Here is a 22,077-nt window from a genome sequence, read left to right as displayed (position 1 = left end):
TGTCTTCCTACTTCGAACAGGACCTCTGTCTCTGCAGTTCCTTTATTTGTCTTTACTTTTCTTCCTGAGCTCTGCCAGCCTGATTTCCACCCCTTCGTGATAACATATTTTTCAACATCTTGTGTCTTGTCTTTGAGCTTTTTCTCAAAAAGCCCATATTCTCTTTCATTTCTTTGAGGGTGTTGGAAAGTTTCTGTCTGGAATGTGCTGGAATGTGCTGGAGGAGCGATCCTTGATCGTGTATGTATTTCCTGTCTGCCTTTTTTCTTGTCTTCGTCATTCCTCCTCCCCTCTCCCTCCTTTTCAATCACCTCTATCTACACTGAGGTCTCACCAGCATTTTCCCTGGTATTCGCCATCTTTGAATGAGGCAGATCTACTGGACCTAACATTTGCTGAAACGCAGTGGGGAGGGCAAAGGGAGTGAGATGGGGCAGGTGGCCAACCAACTGGAATATTTGCTCCCAAGCACCTTCTCACCAACCACTCTGTGCCCCAGAGAGACACATTCGAGTTGGGGTTAGGGTTGAGGTTAGGGTTAGGGTTAGGGCATCCTCTGCTCTGAGACTCACAGATTAAGCAGAAGGCCACCATGGCTAAAAATGAAGCTTGGGCAATTTGTAGTCTCTCTCTTGATTGGTTGGGCCTAGTTTCTGTCGATCACAATGCAAAATGCCACTTCCCTTCCTTCCTCCCACTTTACCTCCCCTTGAGACTGTTCCTCTGGACCAGGGGCTGGGTCACAGCCTATACAGATGGCACCTTTATATGGCTCCTCCTTCAATTCTGCCTCCCTAGGGAATCTCAGTTCAACAAGGGTCTTTATAGGGAAGTTCCCTGTTTCCCTCCTGGCCCACCTCATGCTCTCGTCCTCAAAGAAGTTTGAGGTGGGCATTTCCGGACTGTGTTATTTACCTTTTGAGAAATCCAAACTTTGCTAAAGATACAAAGAAATATGTAATGGGTCTGTGGCTCCTCCCACCAAAAGAAGCCTCCTACTCTTTAAGTTGGCGATCTGTCTTCCCTTTGTAGTTTTACAAAAGATGAAGCAAATACCCTATCTTTATGTTGTTTTTGCTGGGTTTCAGGCAGGGGAATAAATTGTAAATCCCTTCACAAGCACTTTTACCATAATTCCCTTCGATCGATTCTCATTTCCTTTCAGAAGTACCCCATCCTGAGGTCATTAAGCTGTTGGGTATCCTGAGTGCTAAATGGCTTTGTAGATTTTGCTGCTGCGTCTTACAGTGGAGCCATGAACTGCTTTCCCTCACTCTAAAGCTTCCCCTTCCTACTGAAATTTAAAATCATCTTTCCTTATTGGAGCCAAACAAGGGGACATGAATGGTCTACAGCTGGGATATTTCTCCCCTATTCCTCAACTTCCATGTATTTCTGCAATGCTATGCTGGTCACAGTAGGGACTAAAAAGCATTTACGTAAAGGGACTCAATGGAAATACAACTGCATAAATACCCTGTTAGAAGGCAGTTCCCAAATGTAGCAGGTTCTGAGGGGTGTAGGTGATTTCATTCAATTCTGGATGTCTGTGGACTGGGAAAGCCACTGAAGAGACACCTGCCCAAGGAATCAGCAACCTCCTGAAGGCCTGCATTTCAGGATGGCATCCTCAAGCACAAGAAGGAAGGGATAAGAAGGGAGCAACATGGCCAGAACTGAGAGGGGAAGAGGACAGAAATAAGAAATGCAGGAATACAAGGCAAAAGAAGGAAGCAGAGTCAGCAGGGGTGGCTGGGAATCTACAGCAGCCTCAGTGCCATAGACTGTGTGAAGCTAACATGTAATTTATTTATTTATTTGTTTATTTGTTTTGACAGAGTCTTGCACTATTGCTCAGGCTGGAGTGAGAGCTCAGTGCAACCTCTACCTCCTGGGTTCAAGTGATTCTTTTGCCTCAGCCTCCCAAATACATGGGACTACAGGCACACACCACCACACGTGGCTAATTTTTTAAATTTTTTGTAGATATGGGGTTTCACATGTTGGTCAGGCTGGTCTCAAACTCCTGGTCTCAAGTGATCTGACCATCTTGGCCTCCCAAAGTGCTAGGATTACAGGCATGAGCCACTGCACCTGGCCACTAGTGTGAAATTTCTAAATGCTAACTAAATGTGTTATTAGAACACACAGTCCATGAGTTATTTTTCCCTGTGTTTCTCTCCCCTACCCTTATACCAACAACCTGGCTCTGGCCCTGACAGGATTTTAATAATAAAAATGCCCCACAGCAAGGCACGGGCTTCTTCATGAGGTATCTGGAGCTGCTAAGGGCCAAGGACATAGCAATCTCGATCATAAGAATCACATTCGACTTCTATAAGTGATAGAGTGGCTGGGAGCCCTGTGGTGCTGAGAGCCAGCAACAACTACGGAGCCCGAGTGTGGGGACATCTGCTTGGAGCTCCAGGGGACACTCTGGGCAGCTCTGATTTACTAGGGCAGGCAGTGGACTGGGAGCTCGCATTTCTAAAAAGCTCCCCAAAGGGCCAGGCACAGTGGCTCACGCCTATAATCCCGGCACTTTGGTAGGCTGAGGTGAGTGGATCAGGAGGTCAAGAGATCGAGACCATCCTGGCCAACATGGAGAAACCCCATCTCTACCAAAAATGCAAAAATTAGCTGGGTAGGTGGTACACACCTGTAGTCCCAGCTACTCAGGAGGCTGAGGCAGGAGAATCAATTGAATTCAGGAGGTGGAGGTTGCAGTGAGCCGAGATCACACCACTGCACTCCAGCCTGGCAACAGAGCAAGACTCTGTCTCAAAAAAAACAACAAAAAACTCCCCAAACAGTTGGTATGCCTACTGACGTTGGAGAACCACGGGTCTGGCAGGTCTTTAAGCCCTAATAATTCACGACTCTTGGCTCTTAAATCATGTTCAGCTGCTATATGGGAAGGCAGGGAACAAAATATGGCAGAGACTGAGCCGAAAGTTGCCAGCTGCTCCCTGGATGTTGAGGGTCAATCTTTAAAATAAATAAATAGAGATGGGGTCACACTCTGTCACCCAGGCTGGAGTGAAGTGGTACCTTCTTAGCTCACTGCAGCCTCGAACTCCTGGGCTCAAGTGATCCTCCAGCCTCAGCCTCCCATGTAGCCAGGACTACAGGCATACACCACCATGTCCAGCTAATTTTTACATGTGTGTGTATATAGACGGGGTCTCACTATGTTGTCCAGGCTGGTCTTGAACTCCTGGCCTCAAGCAATCCTCCCGCCTGATCCTCCGAAATCATTGGGATTACAGGCATGAGCCACTGCACCTGGCCAAGGGTCACTGTTAAGAGCTAACAGGACAATTCTCTGTCATCCCTGGCAAGGGCCATGTGGAGCCCTACAATCACCAACAGTTGACTGAGTTCACATTTTAATTGCCCTAGATTCCAGGCCTCATCTCCAATCCTCAATTGCTAATGCCAGGTATAATCTATGAAATTCCTCAGGCTGCTTTCACATAACCTCTCTTTAGGCTGTGCGAGTCAGGCTGAGAGAGAAGCAGAGGGTGGGGCCACATTCCCAGACACCTCCCAAGAACACCCAAAGCCCATCTTCTATGTGTGTAAAAGCTGGGGCTTGGCTGCCCCGAACAGAATTGAACTAGCATTTTCAATCCAAGTCTCCACATTTCAGACTGTTTAAACGTCTGGCCCAAACACAGGTAAAAACACAATAAAACAGAGCCCTGTTCATGTATTCGGCACACCTGTCAGAGGAGGGAAGACAAACCTTAATAATATGGAGCTTGGGTAAGAGGTTGCAGTCAGCCAGCGTCAGCTCATCCCCATCTAGAAACTTCCTTACAGAAACAGCGGCATCCTCCGTGCTGTAGGCATCTATTTCATCAGGCAGAGGGCTATTTAGGTAACTATCGAGCTTCTTCAGGGCCTTCAGCAGGTTCTTTTCATAAACTAAAACAGAAAGGCAAGAAATCACAAAGAGAAGCCTTGCAAGTGCATGTCATTTGTCGCCAGCTACTATGATGGAAGGATTTGCTTCCCTGCCTCGCTGAGACATGGCCAGTCAGCAAGGGGTGCTGGGAAGGCAGAATGTGGATGGAGACTCACTGAATAAAGGACTCACTCCTCCCTGAAAATCATGCTGCTGTCCACCCAACATTGCTGCTCCTAGAAGTCATTTATTTATTCAAAACTACTTATGGAAAGCCTGTGAGGAGGCATGCACTAGCAGAATCATTGAATACAATTCCCATGGTGTGGCTGGAACACCGAGTGATGACTATTTTTTTTTAAATGTTGTTTTGTGGGTTCCCAGCCTCAGAAGCAGCATTCCATCTCTTGAAGCTCACATGCAGATTCAAAGTTGGAGGCAGTTCTTCCACATCTCCAGACTTAGTTTTCTACCCGCTGGGAAATGGGTTGGAACACCCCAGCAGCATATGAGTCGCTGTGCTAAGGCTCGAGCGAAGATTCGTGCTGAAACAGGAAACAGGAGGATAGGAGGCACTCACCCTCGTTTGCATCCTTCTTCGTGTTTTTTATAAATGCGGAGAATTTGGCAAACACATCGTTTCCTGCAGAATTAGATTCGGGATGCTGGGTCCCCAGCTTGGGATACCTTGAAAAGTTCAAAATTGGAGGATGACAGGCAAAAGATGTTTTAGTTAAGATAATACTATACAATGGAGAAAAACAGCTTTCTCTGGGTGGATATAAACATGAAAAGCTTTCCTTCAATGTTTTCCTGACCGAGGGTTGGGAAGTAACACGATCCAGGAGAACGGCTTTGGACTGAGAGGGTTTGGGTTGTTGTTGGTGTTGCTTCCTGGCAGTGGCCAGTCCTGGGACACAGGACCCCACCTGGCCTTGCTGGTCTCAGGTCCCCCTAGTAAAATGAAAAGGATGGACTGGAAATGTCTCCCCTGTGGTCCAACAATCCATAATACTTCGACCTAACACATACCCAGAGCTTCCAGCAGGGCGTCTAGGATATCGCCAGCCACCTACCCTGGACCCATCTCCTCCTACTTCCAGCCATCAAACCCTGATTGCCAAGCTGCAGGTGCAGTGCAATGAAGTCCAGTCCCCAAAACTCTAATCTAGGTACACCAGGGATATGATTAAGGAAGTGAGTGCCATGGGCTGCAGGAAACCACACACACACACACACACACACACACACACATTGCCCAGAGTTAGTGGGGAAAGTGACAATCAAGTTATGAACACGGGTTTTCTGGCGCCTACCTTGGGGGAGCTAATTTCTCCTCTAAGAACTCCTCGATCTTATTCACATCCGTCTTGACTTCACCATCAAAAGTCATAAAAGGTGGGTTTGTTCCGGGAGCCAGGTTCTGCAGGTCTGCGGGTTTCCTAGGTGGGAGGAACAGCAGTCTTTATGGGCCACCACGAGAATCTGGACTCATTTCCAGGGCTGAGCCATGTCCTCCCCAATTTAAGAGAAGCAACTCTTGAATAATGCAAAGTAGATTGTGGGTTCACAAAAATATCTTGCTGGTGATGAAAGAAAGGCATTCATTGACAAATTACAGGTGGGCGATATGTCCCTTTGTGAAAACGGAGCTCAAAGGGGCACATCAACAAACAGAGGTGAATAAGTTAATTCTCCCTAGTGGCATCAGCCAGGAAGGGTGCTCAGACAGGCTTGGGAGAGTCACAGCTGACCAGCAACTGGGAGGGCAGGTTCTTCATGGCGCCCCCAACTCCTACTTCTTCCTGATTACCGCCCAGCGGATCCTGTCCTGACTCAGCTTGGCCCACACACGGGCTTCAGTTCAGTCTTTGACTGAGGATGGTTGTGCCCATGACAGCACCGAGGGCCTCAGGTTTCAGTGCCCGTGTGTGTGTGTGTCTCTGTGTGTGTGTGTGTCTGTGTATGTGTCTCTGTGTGTGTGTCTGTGTGTGTGTCTGTGTGTGTGTCTGTGTGTGTGTGTGTCTCTGTGTGTGCGCACGCATATGTGCACGTGTGTGTGTAGGGAACTAGTTACAGTTATTTCAGTAACGCAGATAGCTTGTCTTACCTTTTCAGGTCCACTGTCGTCACATTAAATATAACACCTTTCAGCCAAAGAATCATAAAGAGACGCTGAGAAAAGGGGCAGTTTCCGATACTCTCACCATCATAACCAGCCTACAAGTGGAGAAAGGGATTTCCATCTGAACCAGTGTCACAATTATAAATTCCAGCACCACAATATGCACCTGCAAAATCATTATAGGTTTATATGAATGGTCATGACACTGAAAATTCTTCTGAGGCCATTTTACCAGCCTCGACGTGGAGCTGGCATTGAATGTAGGGGATGGGGGAGAGGACACCCAATACACAAACACACACACACACACACACACACACACATCCACACTGCACTGAGCATTTTCTTTCTGCCTTCCCTACCACTTCACCACTTCCTGCCACACTGGACCTCTGAGCAGCAGTTCACAGATGGAAGAAGAAGCAGTGGGAACTCCCTTCATCACCAAAGGCGAAAAAGAAAGACATGCCCTTTCCCTCCCTCTATCTCTCCATCCTCTCCAAGGATCAAATATTCTTAGTAGCTTTGGTGTAATAGCTAAAACCTGGAAACCACCCGGATACTACCAAGAGTAGAATAAATGTACCCGTGTAGAGTATCCATGCCTTGAGATACTACACCACAGTGGAAAAGAATTAGCTATCATACAAGCAACGGTATGGCTGCATCTCACACACATAATGTTGAGAGAAAGATACCAGACTGAAAGGCATCCTGCATGATTCAGTGTAGGCAAAGTTCAAGCACAAGAAGGCAAATTTCTCTATGATGATGGAAGTCAGAACAGCAGCTGTCCCTGGAAGATGACTACTGCCTCGAAAGGACAGAAGAAAGACTTCTGGGTGGTCCCAATGTTGTTCTATGTCTTAATCTCATGATGGCTACATGGTTCCTTTTAAATAATAAAAATCTACTACTAAAAATAGACGCTCGGTGCTGCAAAGAAAAATTAGCACTGAGACACAGGATTTTTCAGTAACGCAATTTTTACTTTCCAGACCGCAGGAAGGGTTTTCTTACTAGCCATTGTGCCACGAGAGTACAACGAACAAAGGAAAACACACAAATTTATCCCTTACGCATTTGGGCTTGTCCTTACTGCTGTGCCTGATTTCCGTTGGCTGGAGCCAGACCTCACAATCTAAACTAAAACCCAACTGGCTAACAACTTAGAACATTTCTAAACAGGTAAAAGCAAGGGAGAGCTGGGGCAGGCCTGTGAGCACGTCCAGCACAGATATCTTGGTTGAAGTACAAAGACATAGAATGTACTACATGCCTGTGAGCATGGCATGTCTAACAGCTACGTAGGATAGGGCTTCACAAAGAGCTACTAGCACACTTGTCCTTTAACAAGAAAGGAAACTTTAAAAAGGCACTTTTCTACTTCCCACCAGTACTTTACTGAATATAAGTGAAACTGTTTGTATATTTGTCCCAGCCCAAATCTCATGTTTAGTTGTAAACATTGTATATTTGTCCCAGCCCAAATCTCATGTTTAGTCGTAAACATTGTATATTTGTCCCAGCCCAAATCTCATGTTTAGTTGTAAACATTGTATATTTGTCCCAGCCCAAATCTCATGTTTAGTCGTAAACATTGTATATTTGTCCCAGCCCAAATCTCATGTTTAGTTGTAAACATTGTATATTTGTCCCAGCCCAAATCTCATGTTTAATCCACCCCCATGATCCAATTACCCCCCGATATGGGAGGTGGGGCCTGATGGGAGGTGACTGAATCACGGGGGTGGATTTCTCATGAATGGTTTAGCACCACCCCTTGGTGTTTTCCTCTCTATGGTGAGTTCTTGCAAGACTTAGCGGTTTACACGCTGTGGCACTTCCCTGTCTCTCTGGCTCCTGTGCTGGCGCCTGCTCTGGCTCTGGGACTTTGGCTCTGCCTAATCCCCCTTTCCTTCCCCCACAATGGTGAGTTTTGCGCAGCTGCCCCAGGAGCTGAGCAGATGTCAGCACCATGCTTCCTATAAAGCCTGCAGAATTTGAGCCAACTAAACCTCTTTTCTTTATAAATTACCCAGTCTCAGGTATTTCTTTATAACAATGCAAGAACAGCCTAACACAATAAGTTTTACCTAAATACAAAATAAAAGAAAGTTAAAATCCTAATTAAAAAAAAAAATACAGAGTTCAATTCAGTGGGTCACGCATGGGGTCCAGAAATCTGAATTTTTAACACATTCCTCCATAGTGATATAATGCTGGTGGTCAGAAACCATACTGAGAAGTCCAGTTTTCCTCCAAGCTTGGGCAAGAGATAAGGCTGGTGCCACCAGCATTACTGTCAACGTGTCAGACAAAGTGATGTGAACCCCCAACTGGACGATCCATTGGTAGGAAGACTTGCAGGGCTTCGCAGGTGATAAATACAGCTCTGTAAACACGGAGTTATTGGTGACCTTATTGCATATGAAGGGGCACCACGAGACCCAGATCACTGAATTCAGAGTCCCTAAGCTCTGGGCCTGTGCATCACCTCCCTCCACTCTCCCCTCCCCAAGCTGGCATTAATTTCCTCTCTGCCCATTGGAGGGGAGGGTCTGAGAATCTCCCCAGGTGTCTTTGAAGGTGCTGAGAGCCTGAAGCGTGGAAGGTGGACAGTTATGACACATACATCCAAGTGGTCACAACAACTCCCTGCAGATGGGTCCTGAAAAGCACCCACCCCCTCCCCGCCTTGAGGCTGTTCCCCATCTTGGGGTCCCACCACCCTATGGACATTTTGAAGGCCACTCCCATCTCCTCCTCACTCCCTGTTCCATAGCAAGGGGAAGCGTAGAGCTGAGTTAGAGAAAACTCTCAGTGGCTGATGACCTGGGAACCTCTTAAACGGTGGGACTTTCTTAACTAACTGCAGGCTGGAGCACAGTCAAGCCAAGAGAAGGGGGAGCAGGGAGAAGAAAGTGCAAGGACACATATTTCGGCCAGTCCTGACCTGCTCTGCAGGTTGTAAACCTCTTATTTTTATAGTAGTTACACGAAGCACAGGAAAGTCTAAAGTAAGTTCTGCAAAGTGGGGCAACTGTGTTCGCTTTTCCTCATGTCTCTCTAACCTTTCGAATCCTCTTCTAACGCCTTCATATGTGTAGAATCTCTCCTGAGTGCGTGCGTCTGGTCCCGGTGAGGGGTGTCTTGATCACGTGCCCCTCGACAAAGCGCTGCCTCTGGAATGGGCCCTTCTTTCGGTGACCTCTTTCCACCGTGGCATCTGCAGAATAACTACATCACGCAGGGCTCTCCGCCTGCTCCGTCTCTGGTCTCAAACTCAGGTCAGCGATTTCCCTTGAAATTGTTGAGGATGGGACAACGTCTGTTCAGCCACAGCTTAAGACACTGAAGAAACTTGCAATTACACACACCCCACCCCCAACTCCCTGTGGCCTTAAAACTGAATTGTCCTGACCCAGCATGGCTGGTGAACCAAAGGCCGTTAGGCATTTTAGAATTAGCCCGCAGTGGTGACTGCCAATAGAACAGAATTTACATATCCAGTGTTGCCTCATCGCAAATTGCTCTAAAAAATTCCTTTCTGTCTCAGTCTGTTGTAAATGAAGGGGTTGCGGGAACATGGTGGGAGTGCCTAGGACGCCTTCCTGCCTAATTTTATTACCTTAATGTACTTCAGTGCCTGGATGTGCCAGCAAAAATAAAGGCAAAGATACGCCATCTCCATTGCCCATTATTGAGCAATAATGGGAGAGGATCGCCTTGGTCACGTTCATTAGCCAGACAAGATGATGGGATAAAGACATAGATTCTGAGGGAATAACTGGCGCTGTCGCCATAATTGGGACATTTTATCATATGCAGTTTTCTTTTTTCCTCCAATGCTGATAATTATCTCAGGCTAATGCACTCTGGACTAAAATTTCTCAGCAATTCTCAGCTTACAGAGCACACTTTTGTATGTATACATTTCTGATCAAATAGAATTAAGCAGTTTGAGAACGCAGAGTGTCTTTTGTCTCCAGCGAAGACTTAGGTGCTTGGATAACCCAGAATTGCCTGTTTGCCTTTCAAATTCGACTTTGTTGAGTACCTCCAAAGGTAGTCCTCGAAAGAAAGACACGGTGCCTCCGATGCCACATTCTGAGAAACTCTGTTGGCCACTGATGCCAGCCTCGCCATCTGAGAACCTGAGGACTCTGCTGGGTCCTGGCCTTGCGAACCCCCCTGTCTCTAGGGCTCCCCACCAAGGTCCGAATTGTGTAAGTCCAAATGGCAGCACGAGGTCACCAGTTCCCCCTCACCACACCCCTTCTCTAAGTTACAGACCCTCCTGCCAGCTCCTTCCACGCTTACTCTACCCAAATTTAGATGAAAGATGTTTTCCTTAATTTTCTCTTTTTGTTCAGGCAAATGGCCTCTCCAGTGGCCTGGAGCTACATGTGCGGGGCACCACCCACACTGCCACCTTCCACTAGACAGCTCCCTGCCCCACTTGCTGCCTTCGAAGGACCAAACCAACACCTGGTGACCTGGCGCAGACCTGATGGAGCAATGACCCCCCCAAGACATTCTTGGCTGTTCCTGAGCACCCCACACTCTCCTTCTCACCAGAGCAGGCCACCCCCTACCAGCTTCTCAACTCTACCATCCTTCTAGACAATTCTGTGTGAGCTTACCTGGTAAACATGTTCCATGAAGTAAGCACTTTTCTCTACTCTGCCCAAATATAATGAAAAACAATTTGGAGGAGTGGCAAGATTAACAAAGAGGCCACAAAGCAGCAATATTTTAATTGGTTCTTTTTCTGATAACTGTCTTTGAACTAAGGAGGCCGGACATGTATCCTGTGTGCAGGGAAGGATGCCAGTCCCTGCAGAAAACCAGGAGAAGGATTTGGCATCTGGTGGAGGGATCTGGGGGCAAGCAGCTGATTTGAACCCCTCACAGGATGTGGAGAGCAGATGAGTGATGACGGGTCGCTCTATTCCAGCGTGCCAGGGGGATTTTGGACTGAATAAAAATGGTAGGTGACTGGAGGAAGCCAGAGTCAGACAGAGTGAGTGTGGGAGGCCAGAGAGTTGTCCTCAGAGTGGAACAAAGGGGCCAGAAGACCCAGCCAGTGCTCTCTCTGTTGGCAGCTGAACAGAACCGATGGAAAGCCAGAGAAAGAGTTAAGGCAGATCAGACAGGAGGTGACTCCCTCCTCCCAGTCCCACCCACACACTTCCCTGAATCCCTTCCCGGCCCTTTGCTGGATGCCCAGTGGCCTCACACGCTTTGGACACTGGCAGTCAAACATATACTTCGTGGCCAAGCAGGAAGATCTTGGCCTTCAAGCCACACAGCCAGCCCTTCCCCTGTGCCTGTCCTGCCCCTGGAGGCTGGGCAGCCCTCCCCGCAGCACAGGAAATTTCACTGATCATACAACTGACACTAGGAGGTTGATGTACGGGGTTGATGAACACACCTCATGGAATGTGTGAGTTGTAAACTCAACCCAGGAGGGCCTGAGGGATATTACTGCCAACATCTGGCACGTGGAATGGCCGATGCTTGTGAACAAGACATGCAGGAGCCCTGGCTGCTCACTGCGCCCCCAGCCTGCACACATCACATCCCTGCATCGAGGCCTGACACTCAAATCAAGTCAAGACCCAGAGGTTGTCCCATCCCCTGGAGATGGCTTTGGGGCATGGGCAGCGTTGTCTGATTGGGTCTTCTATTTCTTCCATGAGGAAATCGGTGGGGGAGCTGGGGTGTTTCTGCTCCTTTCTATGGGAGTGTCTGGAGTCAGCAGCCCCCCATCTTTGGTCATCAGGGTGTTCCTAGTGCACAGACAACACTCACAAAATGACTGGGGCCTGTGTCCAGGGGCTCCCATGTGGCTGGGGCTGCATCCCCCATGGGAAGTGCCTCACAGCTCCTCCCTGCTCATTCTTTCCTCCGCCAAAGTCCATAAACTTTTTACCTTCCAGAAGTTCACAAATTCTCACTACTAAGAGATCACTCACTGAGAGTCACATCTAGGGGAGGGAGGAAAAGGGGAGGTGGGAGAGAAAGTGAGAAGGCCTGAGTCACCCACAACAACTCACCCACAGCCCACCTGGCTGCCTTCTGTGCCCATCCCCCAGTCTGGTAGTCATGGCTTAAAATGCAATATTTACATTGATCTGAGACTTCTTGATTTTGAATATTTCTGTAAATAAAATTTAAAAAAATTCTGAGACTCTCCATCTGCCTGATGAGTTGAAATTTCTCTTTTCAGGCAACATCAGGTTTCTCCAAGGCAACATGGGGGAGGGGAATGGGTGCTGGCATTGCAGCCAGGGAGAGCCATGTGAACCTTGGCCCCACTACTTACTAATTGTGTGGTGTCCGGTGATTGATTTGTTCTCCCTGAACCTCAGTTTCTCCTGACGGGGAGGATGGAGACAGCAAACCACCATGGCATGTGTGTACCTATGCAACAATCCTGCAAGATCTGTACATGTGCCCCAGAACTTAAAGTACAATAAAATAAATAAACAGGGCTACATGCCCCTGCATCATGCCAGATCCGTGTGCAATGCCCTGGAATTCCCGGGAGCCCAATAAAGGTGGCTATTATTGTCATTACCATTATCAACCTCATCATCATTGGGCTTCCAAACCTGAGCACACCAGATCAGACAATTGCGGAGTGCAGGGCACTTTTTAACAAGCTTCAATTAGTGAGATTTTTATGCCAAATTAAACAGTCCTTAAAGAATCACTGATTTTTTTTTCTCTTAAGAAGTAACACATCCTCTACCTACTTCAAGTGAAAATTAAGAATTGATGTCCCTTTCAAAACTGCAAAGCAAACAGATCTTCAGCCGGGAGACAAAGAGGCAAAAATCCCTGGCCAGGCGTTTGTGTCTGGGGCCAGTCAAATCTCTTGTAAAAGGTCCAGAGGAGAAGGCACCTGGACAGCTGCGCACACCTTGACCCGTAGCAGAGGCGGGGAGCCCCAGAGAACTGCTTCCTTTTCAAGACGTGACACCACAGTCCTCTGTAGCGGTGAAAAGGCTAAGGTCCTTTCTCACTTTTGGGATTGGTGCTAAGAAAGCCTGAGCAGCGGGCAGCTGAACCCCCTGGTAGAGGGGGAATTCCATGGAAGGGTGAGGAGAACATAGCACTCCCGATTCACAACTTGAAGTTCAACACCGTGGGAAAGCAGATGCACGTGAAGACGGATTATAATGATACAGGAGTTAAAAAGAAATTATTTAGGCAGATAGTGAGAGTACGGAAGTCCTCACTAAGGTTTCCCTTTTCTTTACAAGCAGCCTCCAAATCATTTATTTTCTAACAAAGAGCAGCCTGTAAAATTGAGCTGTAAGCTTGCACGGGTGAATGCCGGCAGCTCTGACCATAGGGAAAGGCTATCTGAGGTCCAGGCACGTTCAATATGGTGGCTCCATCTTCCCTTTTCTTTATCAACCACATGTACAGTAGAGGAACAGGCAACATGGCTCCAGCCAGGTTAAAAAACCATCTGCATAATAAAAGATGAGAGTGGGTGGTGACCAGCTTCTTCCTGCACTATGTAATCATTACGATCCTCCTACCAATCTTTGGACCCTATTTAAATCAAATGTCACTCCTCAAGCCAGTCTATAAAACCTCATGCATTTCACCACAGGAGCAGAAGACCCACTGGGGTGCTCTTGTCTCTGCAGGAGAGAGAACTATTCTTTTCTCTCTCTCTCTTCTTTTTTTTTTGTAGAGACGGGAGTCTTGCTCTGTTGCCCAGGCTGGAATGCAATGATGCAATCTTGACTCACTGCAACCTCCACCTTCTGACAAGCAATTCTCCCACCTCAGTCTCCTGAGTAGCTGGAATTACAGGCACGTGCCACCATGCCCAGCTAATTGCTTTTGTATTTTGTAGAGATGGGGTTTCCCTGTGTTCCCCAGGCTGGTCTCAAACTGCTGAACTTGGGCAATCCACCCACCTGGGCCTCTTAAAGTGCTAGGATTACAGGTGTGAGCCACCACGCCCAGCCTTTTTCTCTTTCTTTCTCTGTTAAACCTTCATTCTTAACCTCACTCCATGTGTGTCTGTGTCCTTGATTTCCTCGGCACGAGGTAATGAACCTTGGGTATTACCCCAGACGAAAGATGCTGTTTCAATAACAAGACACCAGAGAAACAAAGTAACCCATTCCTTCACAGAACAGGAATTAAGGAGAATGTCCTCCAAAAATCAACAGTTTCTAAGGTGACTTTAAAAAGAGGCTCACACCTGTAATCCCAGCACTTTTGCGGAGCCAAGGTGGGCAGGTTACTTGAGCTCAAGAGTTTGAGACCAGCCTGGGCAACATGGTGAAACCCTGTCTCTACAAAAAATTAAAAAAAAAAAAAAAAAAGCCAGGTGTGGTGGCACGCGCCTCTAGTCCCAGCAACTTGTGAGGCTGAGGTGGGAGAATCGCTTGAGTCCAGGAGGTTGAAGCTGCAATGAGCCGAGATTGGGCCACTGCACTCCAGCCTGGGTAACAGAGGGAGACCCTGTCTCCAAAACAGAGCAAAACATAATAGCTACCATTCTTTGACTACCTACTCTGACTTCAGGTAAGGTTTGAAATTACTTATGGATGTTATCCAATTTTATCCTCTCCAAAATTGTGTAAGACATGTCCTATTACTCTTCCCATTTTATAAATGAGGACACTGAGGTTCAGAGATGCTCAGCAGCCTGGCCAAAGATGCAAATAGACTTCAAAGAAGAGAGTGAGCTCTTGCTCTCACTCACCTCTCCCCACTCAGTGGCTCCCGTGTCTTTCCTGGTGCTCAAGATGGAAACCAGACTCTTCCCTGCCCTTTACCTGATCAGCAGTCTCTCGTCTGGCACAAAAGTTTCTGCTTTTGAAGCCACTCTTGCCCAGTCTCAGAGCCTCATGCCTGGGGCGGCGGGGCGGGGCAGGCGGGTCTCTCTGGCTGGGATTCCTAACCCCTCTGATCTTTCCCCCATCCTGGACAAGGTTAACCCTGATAAGATGCTGTTTTCCTAAGGTCATTCTGCTGGAATGTTATTCAAATGCAAGGTGGAATCACAGTGCTCCCAGGCAGTGTGACCACTGGCAAGTCACCTGACCTTCTAGTGTCTGTCTTTCCCCCTTTGCAATGAAAGCATAATATTACCTACCTGTTAGTGCTGGATGAGAATGAAATGAGAAGGTACACGTAAAACCCCTAGAACAATGTCTGACATGACACTTAGGAACCTTAGATAATCTGGTCTCCTTCCCTCCCTCCCTTCCTTCCTCTCTTCTCTTTCTCCCTTCTTTCTCTTTCCTTCCTTCCTTCCCTCCCTTCCTTCCTGTCTCTTTCCTTCCTTCCTTCTAGCTCTCCTTCCTTTTTTCCTTCCTTCTTTCCTCCCTTCCTTCCTTTTTCCTGCCTGCCTTCCTGTCTCTCTCCTTCCTTCCATCTCTCCTTCCTTCTGTCTCTCCTTCCTTTCTCCCTCCCTTCCTTCAATTTCTTTTCTTCCTTTCTCCTTTGTCTTTCTCTTTCCTTCCTTTCTTCCCTTTTTCTGTTTCCTTCCTTCCTCCCTCTCTCCCTCCTTCCCTTCCTTCTGTGTCTTTCCTTCCTTCCTTATGTTTCTCTCTTTTCTTCCTTCCTTCCTTCCTCCTCTTTCTTCCTCTCCTTGCCTTCCCCTCTCTTCCTTTCCCACTGTCCAGGATCTGCCCATTGAGCCAGTTTCTCTGCTTGAATGCTGTCTTCTCTCAGGCGGCTGCTCTGTCCTTCACAACCCCATGCTGCCCTTCCAGAATCCCCTCACCTTTCTCGAACCTCCCGTCTCCCAGCAGGTCAGTTCTTCCACTTCCTTATCCCCTAGTTGACATTTCTTTTCCCTTTTCTGAATTCCGCTTACAGGATCATCAGCTCTGCCTGGTTTAGCACGGAGCTGGTTACTAATTGTTTCTGTAGGTGACATTCCTTCAAAGCAGAACAGTGTCAGCCTCCCTATGGAACAGCGTCAGCCTCCCTATGGAACAGCGTCAGCCTCCCTATGGAACAGCGTCAGCCTCCCTATGGAACAGCGTCAGCCTCCCTATGGAACAGGAGCTAATGCTTCATTGGGGCCTGCCCCATTTCTTCCCACTCCCCGTGGGAGTACAGGGCCAGGCCCACGGGAGGTACCCCATAAAAACTCACATCAGGAGCAAATGACCCTTGTCCTCACAGGCCTATGAGATTCCTCATCACAGGGAGCTCCTACAGAGACAGCGAAACCACCCCTCCTGAAGGAGACCCTCAGAAAGCCCCACAGCTCTTCCAGCCTCAACTATCCCCAAATGTCTCCCCAGCCTGCATGTCAGGGGCTCCTTTCCCCACCCACCCAAAATGATGGTCACTGGGTGACCACGTCACCCTGGTTTTCCCAGTACAGTACTGATTTTAAAACTGGAAATCCCACCATCTCCCCCTAAGTTTTGGGCAAGCTGGGATTATTGGTCAGATAATAACTATTGTCTGCCCAGATAAAAGCCTTATTTTTAGAGGGGAAATACCATTGTTGATTTTCCATCACCAGGAAACTGGCCTTTGCTCCTCCCTAATGAAAACACTAGCATAGATGAATCCATCAGACTTGATGGTTAACACTTTGAACGCTGAGAAGGTGGGGCCCAAGATAGGGAAATATCAGAAGGGAAGGGGAGAGGAAGGGAGGGGAGGGGACGGGAGGAGAAGGGAGGGAAGGGGAGGGAAAGGGATGGGGAGGGAACCAGATAAACTGAGCTGAGGTTCATCGCTGTTCAGGGAGAAGATGGGGAATTTAAGACAAGCGTAACAAACACCCAAGTCGGTGTGGAACCAGCTAGTACAGGGACAGCCTTTCCCCTCCTGGCTTTGGCCACTTTGGAAAAGTCTGCTGCTCAGATCAAGTAAAAATGCAGTTAAAATCAGTGGTGTAGCTCAAGTGGCAAACCTACCCCAGAAATGTGACACTCCAGAGCAAAGGGCACCACCCAAATGGGCCGGGCACCACCCAATTGGGCCAGACACCAGGCCCTCCTCATTTCTGAATTCTAAATCACTCTCAACAAAGGCTGCAATTTCTCTTTGATCCCCCATACTGTCCGTGGATTAAAGAGAAAAGCAAGAATCTCTGTCCACGTCCAACTGGGAGACCCTGCAGGCATCCCCAACCCATCAGCAGCTTGTGAGAAACGAGCGCCCCGGTGCACCTGAATGGGTGCTGCGTCCCAGGAATTTAAAGATCAAAAGATCAGTATCGATTCATAATGCCACCTAGGAACTTAGCCCCCAGTTCTCATTCTAAAAAGGAGATACATAATTACACACATTTCTCAAAGTACACCTGAGGCCTTAAGAAGATCACAGATTCCAGTTCTGTCTTTTACAGATGTGATTATGACCAAAATGGCTAGGTTGCAAAATAGTAACTGTAATGATGATAATGATTGATAGCGATAACGATAATGATTGATAATGGCAGCAACGAACACACACGGAGCATGGGCTCTGTATACCGACAGCCCTGAGCACTTACATCAACTCCAATTTAACCCTCGCAACAGCCCTATCAGATGTAGAACCACTACTATCTCCGTTTGAGAAAACCGAGACACAGAGACCTAGAGAAACCTGGCCAAGGTCGAAAAGCAGGATTTGAACCCAGGCAATCAGCTAGTATCCATTCTCTCATTCCCAACCCAGACAAATGGAGGGGGCACCCCGGGCCAGCAGGCTCCTTTCTCAGAGTGATGGGAGTCGGCTTGTTTGTTTCCTTGTTTGTTTTACCCAGCTCTGCTCAGTAAGGTGTGGAACCCATAGTGATAAGAAAACACATATCAGAAGCAGGTGGAAAGTGCAAAGGACAAACAGTGGTTGGGACAGAAAATGGAGCTGGGTTGAGGCTGTAAAACATCGTGACCTGTGTGCTGGGGACAGCGGGGAGAAAACATGTGGCAGTCCTGGTGGACAACTTTGGGACCAGGTGGGCCAGGGTTGTGGCGATGTATTCTGTCCCCTCTGTAGGGAACTTTTGCTGCAACTCCAGATGACAGTGGGTTTGAGGCTGCATTTCCCCAACGGCCACACCTAGGATACAAATGATCCTTCTGCCTGAGTGACAACAGGCCTCATCCTCCATCCCCACGCCCTTGGCTGACCTGGCCAACCAGGCGGGGGGGGGGACATCCACCTGCAGAAACAAGGGAGTCCTGAAAAGCCTGCACCTGGACAAGAGACTCCACCTTTTCTTCCAACAGGGCAGGCAGAGCTGTGGGTCTCCTTAGAAAAATCTCATTGAATCTGCTTTAATCTAGGCCATCGTAGCCCCAGATAGCTCATTTCATGTTGTTTAGCCAATAGAGTTTGGGGTCTGGATTTTTTTTTTTTTTTGAGACAGACTCTGTTGCCAGGCTGGAGTGCAATGGCGCGATCTCAGCTCACTGTACCCTGGTTCAAGAGATTCTGCTGCCTCAGTCTCCCAAGTAGCTAGGATTACAGGCAAGTGTCACCACGCCCAGCTAATTTTTGTACTTTTGTTAGAGACGGGGTTTCACCATGTTGGCCAGGATGGTCTCTACCTCCTGATCTTGTCTCTGCCAGCCTCAGCCTCCCAAAGTTCTGAGATTACAGGCTTGAGCCACTGCACCCAGTGGGTCTGGAATTTTTTAAGGGAGGTAAAACCAATGTCAGCCTTGGCCATGAATAGCTTTCAATAAAAGCATCCAGAGAGCATTGCATGCTAGGTAAGGCCACGTCCTAATGTAGGAAAGAAACTTTTCAGACTTGCTCTTCTCACTTCAGAGTCTGAGAAGACACTGGTTAGGGTCAATAGACCAATCCCAAAAGCAGCCAAGCAAATAATCACAAACTGGCTTCCAAATAGCTCAACCCTTGACCACACTGTCTCTGGCCATGGCCTGGAACGACCACGACAGAATGTGAGATAAGAAGCTCTGGGGCATTTACTGGTGCAGTAGGAAGAATAGTGGCCCCTCAAAGATGTCCATGTCCTAGTTCACAGCATCTGTGAATGTCTTACCTTGCATGGCAAAAATGACTTTGCAAATGATATCAAGGTTATGGATGCTGAGATGGGGAGATTATCCTGGTTTATTAAGCAAACCCGATCTCATCACAGGAGCCCTTGAAAGTGAGAACCTTTCCCAGCTGTGGCCAGGAAAGGTTTGATTAGGGAAGAAGGGTCAGAGCAATGAAATATGGCTGGAGTAAAGATGGAGGATGGGGCCATGAGCCAAGACATGCAGGCAGCCTCTAGAAGCTGGGGAAGGTAAGGACCTGGATTATCTCCTAGAGCCTCCAGAAAGAAATGCAGCCCTGCTAGTGCCTTGAATTTAGTTCAGTGAGACTCATGTCAAACTTCTGATCAACACAACTGTGAGTTAATAAATTGGAGTTATTCAAAGCCACTAAATTTGTGGTGATTTGTTATGAAAATGATAGGAAATGAACTTTTCCCCAGGACAGTTCAGCAGGTGACTACTAATCAACATATAGAGGGACAAACCCAGAAGCAGGTAGTACTTAGTCTGTTTCAGAAACTTCCTGCATAGAGCCACTCTGCTCCTTTTCCAAACACTTGCATGATGGCCATGGGTACCATGGAGGAAAAGTGAGAATCCCTGCACTGAACCTCTAACAATCAAGGTGTATCAGTGCATTCTCATGTTGCTACAAAGAACTACCTGAGACAGCATAATTTATAAAGAAAAGATGTTTAATTGGCGCATGGCTCTGCAGGCTGTACAGGAAGCATGAGGCCGGGGAGGCCTCAGGAAACTTACAATCATGATGGAAGAGGAAGGGGAGGAAAGCATGCCCTACGTGGCTGGTGAAGGAGGAAGAGGGGGAAATCCTACACAGTTTTAAACAACCGGATCTCAGCCTGGGCAACATGGTGAAACCTTGTCTTTACAGAAAAATTTAAAATAAAAAAAAATAGCTGGCCATGGTGGTGTGCACCTGTAGTCTCAGCCACTTGGGAAACTGAGGCTGAAGGATTGCTTGAGCCCAGGAGGTCAAGGCTGCAGAAAGCCGAGATCACATTGCTGCACTATTGTACTTCAGCCTGGGCAACAGAGCGAGACCCTGTCTCAAAAACAAAAAAAGAGAAACAAACAAAAAAAAAACAGCTCTCATGAGAACTCATTATCAAGAGAATAGCCAGGGGGAGGTTCTCCCCACGATCCAGTCACCTCCCATCAAGCCCTTCTTCCAGCATTGGGAAATCACAATTCGTCATGAGATTTGGGCAGGGACACAGATCCAAACCCTGTCACAAGGTAAAACCACAACTCCTCTGCATCAACTTGTGAACTGCAGTAACTGTTTCGACCTGAACCTTAGGGAGGCCTGCTCGTTCCTTCACATCACCTTTGGGGCCACAGCTTCTAATGGACAAGCCCCAAATGGAATTTTCTAGATGGATTCACATGATTATTTTTCCCCAATTTTTCAACTTGGCAAGAGTGATCTGAGGTCCCTCTAGCCAAAAATCTAACATGGCACAGACCCGGATCATTACCATGAGAGGATGAAGGATCTACCTGTGACATTTTGCCTTTTAAAATCCTGATTCCTTACTAAGGTTTTTAGAACCTGCCTTCAAGCATCAAGGTAGGGAAACAACTTCGGGAGGCCATCGGTGCCCCCTAGTGGTCAGGAGATGCACCCATTTTTTTTACCATCTCCATCCCTAATTAAATTCTGTGGGAAAATGTCACAAGTTAGTTTTTAGACCCTGGAGGGGACTAAACCATCTAAATTTCCCTGGGACTCAGCGATTTCCTGCTACACAGGATTTTCAGTTTAACACCAGAAAAGTCCTGAAAAAACTAGGACAAGCTGGTCTTTCTAACCCCTGACAGACCTCCTAGACTTCAAGGAAGATTTACCAGAAAAAGGTGATGTCTTTCTGTTCAGGCACCTCAAACAGAATTAGGATCTGAACAGTGTGCTTTTTAAAAAATGCATCTTGCTTTGAGGTCAGCAGCTGCACGGCGCATATTTTGCCTCATGTTGGGAAAATAGCAAATTAGGATTGGTAAATTATTTCTCAACTCTCATTAAACAACAAGGGGTGGGGTGGGGAGGAAGTCCAGTGGTGGAAGTGTAGGATCACCCCATATGCTGGCAGAGATAACCAAAAAAAAGAAATTCTAATTCTCTTTAAAAGGTGTTCAGAGTCATCTTTCTCAATTGGTTCAGAATTCCCAAGTTCTTCTGCAAAGTTCTTTTGAAAGGCATAGCTCCGGGCCAGGTGCAGTGACTCATGCCTGTAATCCCAGCACTTTGGGAGGCAGACGCGGGTAGATCACCAGGTCAGGAGATCCCGACCAGCCTGACCAACATGGTGAAACCCCGTCTCTACCAAAACAAACAAACAAAATTACCCAGGTGTGGTGGCACGTGCCTGTAATCCCAGCTATTCAGGAGGCTGAGGCAGGAGAATTCCTTGAACTGGGGAGGCAGGGGTTGCAGTGAGCCGAGATTGTGCTACTGCACTCCAGCGTGGGTGACAAAGCGAGACTCTGTCTCAAAAAAAAAAAGGCATAGGTCCCTGGGGGTGGGGATCTGGGGAGGCACCTGCCTTCTCTTTTTTCCTTAGAATGTTTGTAAGTTTAAGGAGGCCAAAGGCCTAGAGCAATCTGTCAGCAAAGGAAAGTTCAGTCCTTCGAACATACTCAGGTAAGTTTCAGTGACCAATATATGAAAGTTCTCTGCAGCTGGAAGCTGAGAATTGTATAGTACTTTTTGTTTATACTGAAACTAGTGAGTAAACAGAAAAATCTTAAGGGTTCTCGAAGAAATAATTGAGGGGATGTGTTCTCTTTCCTGGTCCACAGGGGGGCGTAGTTTTAAGGGCAAGAACTCCCCAGCACCACGCCCCCTCCCATCTCTCTCCATCTGAGAGATTTAACGGTTTATGTTTAAATTTCTAGGGCACAGGAAGAAATAAAAAGTCAGTCACTCTACAGGAAGTTCTAAGGAACTCCTTTCACTGGCTCGGGGTCTTAAAGAACATGGGGGTTCCTCCCAAGTTAAAAGTCCCCTT

General features: G+C 47.5%; 1 protein-coding gene across 4 annotated transcripts in view; it reads right to left on the bottom strand.

Moving 5' to 3' along the window:
* The window catches only part of CLIC6 (chloride intracellular channel 6), a 51,748-nt gene that overhangs the window by 5,059 nt on the left and 24,612 nt on the right, over positions 1–22,077 (bottom strand). For 2 of the 4 annotated variants that reach the window (XM_002761415.6, XM_078358747.1), the window contains exons 2-5: positions 6,021–6,130; positions 5,227–5,352; positions 4,491–4,597; positions 3,749–3,930 (exon numbers count right to left, since the gene is read on the bottom strand). In XM_002761415.6, coding sequence (XP_002761461.3) covers positions 3,749–3,930; positions 4,491–4,597; positions 5,227–5,352; positions 6,021–6,130 — 525 coding nt within the window. Of the gene's footprint in view, positions 1–3,748; positions 3,931–4,490; positions 4,598–5,226; positions 5,353–6,020; positions 6,131–9,109; positions 9,607–14,778; positions 14,800–22,077 lie in introns of those variants that run through there. The other 2 variants (XM_078358749.1, XM_078358748.1) reach the window with 2 other exon arrangements.

This window comes from Callithrix jacchus, chromosome 21, assembly GCF_049354715.1.
Source record: "Callithrix jacchus isolate 240 chromosome 21, calJac240_pri, whole genome shotgun sequence".
NCBI classification, from domain to species: Eukaryota; Metazoa; Chordata; class Mammalia; order Primates; family Cebidae; genus Callithrix; species Callithrix jacchus.
This window is presented reverse-complemented; position numbering and strand designations above follow the sequence as displayed.